This window comes from Protopterus annectens, chromosome 13.part0, assembly GCF_019279795.1.
Source record: "Protopterus annectens isolate FY-2018-M chromosome 13.part0, PAN1.0, whole genome shotgun sequence".
In the NCBI taxonomy this organism is placed as follows: Eukaryota; Metazoa; Chordata; order Ceratodontiformes; family Protopteridae; genus Protopterus; species Protopterus annectens.
The window spans coordinates 1,185,945,423-1,185,957,722 of record NC_056747.1 but is presented as its reverse complement, the minus strand read 5'-3'; the positions used below and the strand labels follow the sequence as shown (position 1 = coordinate 1,185,957,722).

Below are 12,300 nucleotides of genomic sequence, written 5' to 3'. Positions count from 1 at the left end.
ATGTATAAAGCCATGTCCAACCCGGAATTAATGGACATGCTGCACCTCAGAAAATCCAAATCCCATCGAGCTACGTGCTCGAGAGACTTGAACCTCAGCACTGAAATAAATAGGACATGCTGGAGGGACAGATTCATAACCCAGAGGCTCCCTTAACTCTGGAATAAAATCCCAGTCCAGGTTAGGCAGAGTCCCTCACTGACTCTCTTCAAGAGGAATCTTGATGAGTGGATGGGAGATCGTAGGTTTACCCCGGGTATCACTTCTGTGTCACTGTTAGACAGAGGCACAGTATACTAACCTCGAAAAAGGGCATAGCAAAATTAATTTAAAATGGGTGGCGAAAGCCAAACACACTCTGGCTAGGCTTATAAATGCCCTAGGGCAGATAGCCTAGTATGAACCTATGAACCTTGTGTAAACATGTTGTAGAGTTTAAAGATCATGGTTTTGGCTTTTCTGTTATACAACAAATTGTTCCTGATGCACAAGGAAGGATTTTACCTGAGCACTTAGAACTATGTGAATTAAACTGATGCACAAGGAAGGATTTTACCTGAGCACTTAGAACTATGTGAATTAAAGTGGCAATTACGTTTGAATGCCTTTGTGTACCCTGGGCTGAATGACTATGTCAGTATTAATTGTATGCTTAAGCTCAGGCATTTAGAGGGTTAAAATTTTAACTGAAATTTTAACTGATGTTTTGATCGTTAGTTCAATTGTTTTAATTACTTGTCTATTATTCTATTGAACTTTTGGCATTTTACAGGAGTTTCTCAATGGTTGTTAGTTCTGAAGAAGTCCCTGAGCAGAACTGTTGGAATGAAAGTGCTTAACTAACTTTGTACTAAATAAAGTGGTTGTAATTCACCCTTGACTGCTTTTTCAAGTTTTTACATTTTTCTGTTGTCAACCTTTGGTTAAGAGTAAATTGGGACTTCATGAGCAGAGAAATAGAAGCATTTGTCTTCCCTGATAAAATTATAAGGTTGATTAGGAGGATATATGAGGGATCGGAAGCTGAAATTAAAATGGGTGGGGCCCTCTCTGATAATCTCTGCTTGAACAGAGGAATCAGGTAGGGGTGGAGGTGTCCTCTCTCCCCTTTGTTATTTGCTTTATATTTAGGACCATTGGCAAAGAAAATAAGGAACTCAGAAATTGGCATGGTAGTCAAGAAAACATAGTTCTATTTGCAGATGACATTATTTTATACCTGACAAAAACCAGAAAGGGACATTACAGTGTTGTAGAACATACTGAGAGAGTTTCAAATCTTTTTGGGATACAAAATTAATAAAGCTAAAACAAAGGTAATAGCAATAAATTATGTACCCACATAAAAATTGGTTCAGCAATATCCATACTTACAGACACATGATAAAATGAAGCATTTAGGAGTATGGATTAAAAATTATTCTGGTGTTGCAGCTAAGAATATGTAAGAAGAGACTAAACAAAAGATAATACAAAAACAGAAAATGGAAGCTCTGATATATGGATATCGATAGTGAGATACAAGCAGTTAAAATGTTTTTAGTCCATTTAGTCTTATACACAGGTCATGCATATTTTTATCAACCAGAGGGGAAGTTGTGGATAACAATTAATAACGAGCTGAAGGATTTTATCTGGGAGGGGAAGATGGCAAGCATCAAGTAGAATAAGATTATTCTTTCAAAAGAACAGGGCAGATTGGGATTACATGATTTGAAGGGGTGTTTTAGGGCAATGCAGTTAAGGCTCCTATACACAGCACAAACATAAAACTATAATTCAAAGTGGAAAGAGATGATGACAAAAGAGGGGGAAGTTCAAGAAACAAGGAGAGACTGGGATTCTGGATGCAGACCTTTAAGAAGAATAACAATAACAATACAGAATATTATATTCATAAAGTAGCAGGAGGTATTCTAAGAACTAAGCCAACACAGGAATGGAGAAAAGAGACTTTGCCAATAGAGATACAGACAATAGGCAAGAGGGGACTGTAATTTATTGGAGAAAAGCAGCAAAGGAACCAAGGTATTGGGAGCAAATAACTAGAGAGGGAAAGGTGATAGAATTGGAAGACGTCAAGAACTTATTTGGACTTCAGGTTAGAGATTGCCTTTCCTATCAAGGACTGATATCAGAGTATAGTCAAAGAGAAATAAATAGGGGGTCCTAAGTGAAAGACCAGCACTGGTAGAGTTTTAGTAGAATCTAGAACGGAAGTTGTCTTTAAGAAAGGAATAATTAGTACAGCATATAAAATATTGCATGATAACTATAAGAATCAATCAGAAGAGGTTAGAAAGGATTGGGAAGAGAGACAGTATAAGCAGTTCACAAAGAAACAATGTGGGGATATATGTATGTCTCTCAAATATGCAACAAAATCTAGAAGATTTAGGATCTCTGCTTGGAAGTGTTTACATATGTATTTTTATACCCCAAGAGGACTCCAAAGAATTTTTCTCAGGTAGACAGCAAATATTGGAGGAGTGATGGGGAAAAAGGAGGTAACTAGGAACATATTTTCTAGGAGTGTAATGAATTGGCAGACTTTAAAGATTCCCAGCAGACTGCTCTGTTGGGGAAACTGGTGAGCAAATTGATGTAACTAAGGAAATGATTTTTTTGAGCTATGATACAGAATCAGAATTGCCTAGACATAGTAAGACCTTGCTAACTCTAATTATGATAGCTTCTAAAAAAGCAATTACTAGAAAGTGGAAATCAAACTCTAAAACAATTTTACTAGAAGTAGCACAGATAGTAACAGAGATAAAACAACTGGAATTGGGATCTTTAGAAAAGGGTAGGAGCAAATTATGAAGGAAAATGGGAATTATGGGATCAATACATGCAGAGGAGGAACAAGGTTTAAAAGAAGGTAGGATTTGAATGAGCTATGTAATGGTTGATTGACAATAACTGGATATATTATAAGAGATGTATAATGTTTGCAGCTACAGTTGTGTTGGCATTATCCCCATAAGGGATAATTGGCTAGGCTTAAAATGGCTCACAAGGGCAGTTAGCCTAGTACTAATCTATGAACCTATGGTTTGTAATGTATAATGTTTGCAACTGAGATTATGTTGATATGGTTTATTTTCTTTTATATAAATGTAAAATTGCCTATGTAATACATGATAATTTAATAAAGATGTTTCTTAGTTAAAAAAAAAAAGAGTTGTTTGTTTTCACTCCCATGTGTGTGTGTGTGTGTGTGTGTGTGTGTGTGTGTGTGTGTGTGTGTGTGTGTGTGTGTGGACATGGGGGCTGTAACTTTGGGTAATGTACAGGTGAAGGGCAATGGATACAAGAACATTTCAAAGACATCAACTATGGAAATGAATATTAATTGTGGGCAGAATAAAGCAGTGCAGTTTGAGATGGTTGGCATTAAGGCTGTGAGGATGTTGAGCTCTGCAGCAGTGAGGCCATGTGTTGGAGACAAAATTGTAAATTCAATGAAAGTAGCCAGAATAATATATTTTCTAAAAGATAAAAACAACATTTAAGATCCAGCAAACTACACTGATTTCATTATTAAATACAGGCATTAAAATCATTGGAAAAGTGCTGGCTAATAAATTAAACATGATCTTATCGGATTCAAAAAGGACAAGCTGGATTTATATATAACAAAATGCAGACAACTGGTGGTCCCTATTTTTTTTAAAGGAGAGAGGAAACTGATGATATTCATGCAGGTATAATTTAATTTGATATCAGAAAAGCATTTTGCACAGTCAGTTGAGAATTCATATTTGAAATTCTTAAAAAATGTAAATTTGGTGACAATTTCCAGGCTTGGTTAAGAGCAATGTACAAGGACCAACAAACTGATTTATTAATTAGTAGTGATGTGACAGACAGTATAAACATTAGTAGTGATAGAAGACAAGGTTGTCCATTGCTATCTGTATTTTTACTAGTTACTGAAAGAGTTTACTTTTTGCAGGAAAGAATGAAAGACCACTTTTCAAGAAGGAAAAAAGAAAAGTCATGGTTTACACTATTTTCTGATTATTATATACTGATGGCAGAAAAAAGAGATAAAGCCCTATCAAGATTATTAAATATTCTCCAAAATGATGTAATACTTTTATGATTAAGTTGCAACATAAGAAAAGACAACAGTACTTGAGTAAGAAAAGAAAGAGGTTCTAGTAACTTTAGTGAAATGCAAGAGAACTCTGACCTACTTTATTTAGTTTTAATAATGCAAAAGGTCTTTAAAGATATGATTGGCAAACACATTCAGAAAACTGAAGAGAAAATCATGGACATTTTTTGCAAGACAAAACATTAAAAATCAATACTTTAATAGGGTGAATTCAGCAATTATTTTTCATCTGATAAGGTATTCATCCATTCCACATAACCATGATGGAATAGTTAAAATATAGAACAAAGTAAGGACATGTGTACAAAATGTTAATAAAGCAATGATATCTCACAACAGACTGATTATGTCAAAAAAGAGGACCTGGGGGATGCCACACTATCTAATATATACAGCTGCTTTTTCACTTGTTTCAGTGGCTTAACTTAAACAAAAAAGAATCCCCCCTAACTGGTTATGCACTGGAAGGTAGCAGGTTCAAAGTTGATAGAAACTGCACTGACCCGTTAGGAATACATCTGAAATGAGAAATAAAGAATAAGAGTAAACTGAAAGTTGCACCTTTAGAGACATGGAAGAACACTGGAATAGGTAGTAGTGCAAAAACTTATTAGAGGGAAGAGCTATTGATGTTAGATGTAAATTATCTTATATAATAGAAAAATTATAGAAATGTTAGTGTGATAAATGAATAAATAATGAAAACATTAGTATAACAACAATTACAGAGTGGGGAAAAGTATGGGGTAGATCTCATTCTCTACAAAATGGGCATACGTTTAGGGGTCAACACATGAGAACATTATAAAAGTATTTTAATCCCTTTAAAATGTTTAAAGAAAAAAGGAATATAGATGTAAAATGCTGGAGATATAATTCTCTATTAGACCTGTCTAGTTTTCCTTTAATTAAAAACGCCACGGTATGGCAGTTTTACCATCCTAAGAACTTTGTTGATGTTAAAGGGCTCTCCAGAACCCCAAATAGATATGACCCCATGTTAAGACAACTTAATTCATTAATAAATTCCACAGAATAAAAAATGATGAACAATCCAGGCAGCAATAGAGCGTATATCAGAATTTCTTATTTATTAAATAAATACATTAAGCACTTTCGGCTCACCACTGTAGCCTTCATCAGCTCCATTAGTGCACAACTCAAAAAAATGGGTTATGAGAAGACCACCTTCTGCTGGCAAACCACAGTCCTGAATATAATTCCTAAATCATTAACAGGAGTCCAGAAACGCACTCTAATAACTGTGTGTGCTCTCCTCAAATACTTTATAGCTAAGAACTGGGTAAACCCCTGTATAATCTCCTGGGAGAACTTCAAAAAAATGTCAATTAAGTACATCTCTGCTCATAAACTTTCTTCCAGCAGTAAAAATAAAAAAGACTATTTCCAGAAGTATTGGTGCAGTCTATTTGACTTAAATCAATCTAGTTAATTATCATACAATGGTCATTCACTATCATCACAACCTGTGGAGTCCATTGTGTGCATACTGTCTAGTCTGATTTTCCAATAAATACAGATGAAACATTAATGCAAATCATGTTGGTTGATGTCCCTTTATTCCACACGGAAAGGCATCCAAGTTGTAAATAGTTGTATATATTGTAAATGATGTCTTTCTAAGAACATACCCGCTTACCTTTCTCATGTCAATCATAAATCTGACATAAATATGTTTCTCGAATCATCACTCACCCTTGTGATTAACAAAGTAAATTGCACCTTATCATTTACTTCAGTTGTTATTATAAGGGAGTATCTGTATAAATATCTATCCCTATGATATGTGTTTTTTATAGATCAATCCTGCGTGTTTGGGATAGCACTTAATCCATTCTACCTTTCTATGTTTATTGGTATCTACTTGCTATTGCCTCGGTATGGATGATTATTTTTGCTTATTAACACATCTATAATCTGTTTGGATAGCAAGTTTTTTTTTTTCTCTGTAAACATAGTATTATGACAGTTTTGTTATATGTCTGTTTTGTCTTAAATTATGAAAAAGCAATAAAAATTATATTTGAGAAAAAGCATACCAGGAGAACAAATAGAAACACAAGCTCTTTATTCCCCGATGACTATTTAAGATCCCTCAGTATTCTAAATTATCTCTCTTTTAGTACAAACTCCCTTATTTTGGATTACTTTAACTACCCTTCAATAAACTGGACACCTATACTTCCAATATAGAATATGCTCTCAGAATTTCTAGACTTAATAAGTAAAACTTCCCTTTGGTAGGTTTACTTACCAACTGCTCGAGGACAAGCACTCTTGAGCTAATTCTTACAAATATGGTTACCTCTAGAACTACTAGTCTAGTATCTCCTTCCTGGATGAAGACTGTCAATAAACTTGTGACTACCCCCTTTAAACTCCTAAAAGCTCCTTTGGCAATCCCAACCCTGAATTTAAGGGTTACAAACATGTCAACATCAACCTGCTCTGTGACAAAATAGCAAAATTCACTTATAACTGCACCTCTCCCTCTCAGCAGCAAGCTTCTCTAAGGAATTTTACACTCGTTTAGAAAAATGCATAGAGCTAGTAGTCCCTACCAGAACCAAGTATTATGGAAAATTCAGAAAGAAGCTGCCCTTGTGGGCCACTGCCATAAACAACCTATACGACAAAAGAAAGAAATTCTGTAAATGAATTAGTAGATGCAAATTCCCTCTTTTCAATGATAGTATCAAAAGAACACTATCAGGTCCAGCCAATTGAACCCAGGATGCCTGGACCATAGGCAGGGCTTTATCCCTATGCACCATGGTGCTGGCTTGTGGGAGGGAGAATGTTGCTACACAGTGACTAGCTGCTAATTGTGCAGACAGTATGAGCCATTAATATTCTTCTGTTTCCTTCATATGTGCAGCATCCTGGGAATGATATTGACCATTCCATTATAGGCATGACTACTTCTCTTGACCATTTCAGGAATGTGTTACATGCAAAGATATGTGCTGCCTCACATAACCTCTTGCAACCTTAATAAAGTCTATAGTTGAATGCTGCATCCTGATGTTGGACAGAATTTAATTTAGCTATAGTTCAGGATCTCATTTCTTAAATTTCTGCCTCCTGCCTTTCCTCACAGTTTCACATATATTGAATTTGCTTTCAAATTCTTTCCTTAAAAAGGTGGTACAGATTTGTAGGAACATCCCACTGTAATGCTTCTTTGTAGAATTGTTCTTAGTCTCTGACCATCCCAATCTCTGTCCCAGAGGGACGTTTTTAGCTATTTATTAAGAGTTTCACAAGTATTTCTATATTTACTCTGGTGTAACAAAGGTGGGGCCCAAACATAGACCAATTTCAAAAGAATTAAGATGTGCAAAGGTCTCTTTGCACATATGTGGTGAGTGGCATTTGCAGTCTCCAAAGTGCTGGTGCCTGTTACCTGCTTCTAAATATATTCTGACTGGATAAGGTGTTTCACTTAGAAAATTATATCTTGTGAGGAGCACAGTATAACACAATTGTTCTGTAACTCTAAACTTATTTCATTCAGATTCTAGGTGACCATAGGTGATGTCATATGTTAAAATATGGATTGAGGAAAAATGTGATAAGAAATAAATACTACTGATTGTGTGTGCACATACACATACATGTATACATTTGTATAAATTATAAATATAGATATATGTGTATTGATACATATATCACTTATATAAATGGTTTCAGCAGGATTGCATGTCTCCATGGGTTCACTTTTAAATTTCAAAATCGCAAAACCTTGAACCTCTAAATCCCAATGTTCAGAAGTTCGAGGTCTTGAAATCTCAAAATAAAAAATAAAAAAAAAACTAAAAGAAGAAAATGTCCTACATCATGTTCCCTGCACCCCCCACACCCCCGCAACTTAAATATACTAACTCCAAGATCGCACGATAGTGCAGAGAACAGTAAAGTTCTTGTTTTGCACTATACGGCGATCTCCATTGCTACAGTTCGAGATTCCAAGACTTCAAACTAATGAACATTGGGATTTAGAGGTTCGAGGTTTTGGGATTTTGAAATTTAAAAGTGAACATGTCTCCATATATTGTAGTAACAACTTTTTAACTTGCATATGGCTTTGTTATTTCTGATTTAGAGGTCTTAGCACTCACTGTGGAGAATATAGATGGGCCATTCCGTTACAACCCATCATGTCCTGTTTTCATCTTATACTTTTTAAACTGTTTGAAGGTCTACATATGCTTTCAAAGATTATTTAGAAATGTTCTAGATCTAGTATAGAGAGGAGACTGTCAGCTGGAAGCAAGTTGTCTGCACATTGTCTCTCTGACTTAATATTGTCAATGATATTACTATCTGTAAAACAAATAATTAAGATGAGGCTATAATGGATTTCAGGTCCCCATGCTGTGTTGTATTTTGACATGGAAGTTAAGTTGTCCAACTATAGATGTGTATATTTGTTAGTCATGTTAAACCAGCCATGAGTCTTCATTTTTTTAAGTATTCTTTGCACTGCTATAATTTGTGTTTTAAAATGCAGATCCGTTTAGAAATGCTGCATGTTATTAGAATGTATGTTAAGTATGCCTTTGAAGCTTGCTTCATCTCAAGATCTTTACATGCCATTAAATATTCAGTTTTGCTATGTTGGACACATACATAAAGAGATTGTGAGTGTACCAGAAGGGACATATGCACTGTAAGTATAACATAGGATAAAAATAACTTGCAATAGATGTTTAGAAGTGTTCCCAGTTGGTTAAAATGATCTAGTATTGTATGGAAGTCCTGTAATCTGTAGAGAATTAATTTGTGCACAGCCTTTTTTTTACTATACACACGATGCCAGAACAGTGGTTGTTGGAGGTAGGATACTAACTCAGTAGTGCAACAGCAATGTTCTGGACAGTATTCTAGGACATACAGAACACGGATGGTATCTCATTCTAGGACATACAGAACACAAATGGTAACTCATTCTAGGACATACAGAACATGGATGGTATCTCATTCTAGGACATACAGAACACGGATGGTATCTCATTTTAGGACATACAAAACATGGATGGTATCTCATTCTAGGACATACAGAACACGGATGGTATCTCATTCTAGAACATACAGAACACGAATGGTATCTCATTCTAGGACATACAGAACACGGATAGTATCTCATTCTAGGACATACAGAACACGGATGATATCTCATTCTAGGACATACAGAACACGGATGGTATCTCATTCTAGGACATACAGAACACGGATGATATCTCATTCTAGGACATACAGAACACGGATGATATCTCATTCTAGGACATACAGAACACGGATGGTATCTCATTCTAGGACATACAGAACACGAATGGTATCTCATTCTAGGACATACAGAACACGGATGGTATCTCATTCTAGAACATACAGAACACGGATGGTATCTCATTCTAGGACATACAGAACACGGATGATATCTCATTCTAGGACATACAGAACACGGATGATATCTCATTCTAGGACATACAGAACACGGATGGTATCTCATTCTAGGACATACAGAACACGAATGGTATCTTATCCTAGGACATACAGAACATGAATGCATCTCAGTTACAGTACTGCAAGAATGTGCAGGACAGGGCAGATGAATGGATTAAGCCTTTCTTCTGATGTTTCATTTATGTGCACGTTACTGTGTAGGTCTCCCACATACTTGAAGATTGTCATTTGACCATTAACAGCATTGTGCTGTGTCACATGCTTCTTGAGGATCCATGTTATGATCCAAATTTCTGAATGTACAGACAGTGCGACTGGTAACTGTATAACACATTACTTTTAGTGTGATATAAAAGCAAAATAAACTGCTCTTTGTCACATTTATTTATTGTATCCTAAACTCAGTTTTACTTTCTAGTTCCTTCTTCAGGAAGGTTACTGTTCTGTGTGGAACTGGGTGGCCTGCTTTGTAGCAGGAGATTTTGCTGTAATAAAAATTATTGCTGTAAACTGGAGTGCTACCTAATTCTAGAAACAGTAGTTCATTTTTTTAAATAAATAATGCCATTTCTCTTTTGTACAGACAGCAAGATGACATACCATTTTGTGAAGGGGCAAGACTGGGGATTTAAGAAGTTTATTCAGAGAGACTTTTTATTCAATAAGGCCAATGAACTACTGCCAGATGACATATTCACCCTCTTCTGTGAGGTAAGACGTTTGGAAATTCCAGATTCTGACATTTTCCTAAGTTTTAAGTTTAAAGCTTCAGCTCTACAGAATGTAAAAACAGTACTTATAATTTCTGGGTTATTGTGTTTGCTTAGTTCCAGCATATCTGGGAATTACTGGCCTTAAAACGTATGCCTTATAAAGTGGAGTTCATCCTTTCTAAACACTCATCAACTTTTTGTGTGCATGTGTCTTTGCCTCCCAGAGTTTTCAGCTTTGGTTTTTGCATAGCAACCACTGGAGACATTAGTATTAGCATTTGCAGAGTGCATGTATTACAATGGACACTCTGTATGGTTACCTGTGTTGGCAATATTTTCTTACATAATTCCTTGATGTTTCTGAATAATTCATCATCCCCCACACTGGAATCATAGATAAACTTACTAAGCTGGGCATAAATCCCTATGTCACTCGATGGGTTGCCAACTGGCTTACTAACAGAACCCAGGCTGTAAAAGTAGCTGACTCCAAATCCAGCTCCAGACAAGTGATAAGTGGAGTACCTCAGGGTTCAGTCCTGGGACCACTCTTGTTTGCCATCTACTTCTCTGAAGTACAGGCCAACACTAAGGGAATCTGGCTAACAAAGTTCACAGATGACTGCAAACTGGAAGCCATTATTGAATCCCCAAATGATGTGGATATTCTACAAAAGGACCTTGCAGAAACAGATGCTTGGTGCCAGAGCCATGGGCTCAAGCATAATGCCAAGAAATGTATAGTTATCCCCTTTGGGAAAAACCATGTACCCATGAATTACCACATAGATGGCAGTACACTAAACACCGAAAGTGTGATGACAGACTTAGGGACACAGGTGGACAGTGGTCTCACCTTCGATAACCACATCGCCACAACAGTCAGGAAATCCTTCTATGTGGCACACCTCATCACTAAGGGCTTTTCATCCAGAAAAAAGGAGGTCATTGTCCCACTGTACTCATCCCTTATTAGACCCATTATAGAGTACAATGCCCCATTTGGTATGTACCTCACAAGACATCTGCAACACCTGGAAGGGCCGCAGAAATACTTCACTAAAAGAATCACAGGCCTAAAGCAGATGCCCTATGCTGACCGTCTAAAGAACTCCAGCTATACTCTGTGGCATATTGTCTCCTCAGAGGCGATTTCTGCTTAACATACAAGGCCATGTCAAACCCTGAGCTGCTGGACATGCTCCACTTAAAGAAATCACAATCCCTCAGAGCCACATGCTCTAGGGATCTAAACCTTGTCATCACAATGAACAAAACATATTGGAGGGATAGGTTCCTGAATCAGAGACTCCCCATACTCTGGAATAGACTGCCCATACATGTCAAGCAGAGTGCCTCCTTGGCCCTCTTCAAAAGGAACCTTGACAATTGGATGGGAGATAGGAAATTTACCCTGGGGATCACGTCAGTCGCCCTGCTAGACAGGGGTCCAGGGAAGTAAACATTGTGGGAAGAAATATCCAGGGAATTGTTATGGCTAGGCTTGTATAGGCCCTTGGGCCGTTAGCCTAGTACCAACCTATGAACCTATTTAATTATGTTTTCTGATCACAGATGAATTATCTAGTCATTAAATGTTTTTAATTGTTGTAGTTTCTTTGATATTTCTTCTTACAGCTCAAAATGTCTTCGTTGTTGAGCACTTTTTGACCCGTTTCATTTGGAGCAGAGGGTATGTTTTGCCCTGTCAAAATCCATTAATAAGTATGCTTATGATGTGCAAAAACATCTTAACATTTCTAAATATAATGCCTTTTGTGTCTGGAGCCAGATCATAAGATTAAGAAAGCTTAAAAAAACTTTATCCCATATATGATAGAAGGTTACAAAAGTTACAAAAACGTTCTAAGAAAAAAGGGAGAAAGGTACATCTTCTGAGTTATCTGAATTGAAAATGGAAGAAGGAAAAATAAACTGAGCTATTGTGCAGGAGAAGGTAACAGAAAAACATAGGAA

General features: G+C 36.4%; 1 protein-coding gene across 1 annotated transcript in view; it reads left to right on the top strand.

Moving 5' to 3' along the window:
* LOC122788032 (speckle-type POZ protein-like) overlaps window positions 1-12,300 on the top strand; it is a 123,764-nt gene that overhangs the window by 33,938 nt on the left and 77,526 nt on the right. The window contains exon 3 of the mRNA XM_044054953.1: window positions 10,194-10,321. Within this exon, the coding sequence (XP_043910888.1) occupies window positions 10,194-10,321 (128 nt within the window). The remainder of the gene's footprint in view (window positions 1-10,193; window positions 10,322-12,300) is intronic.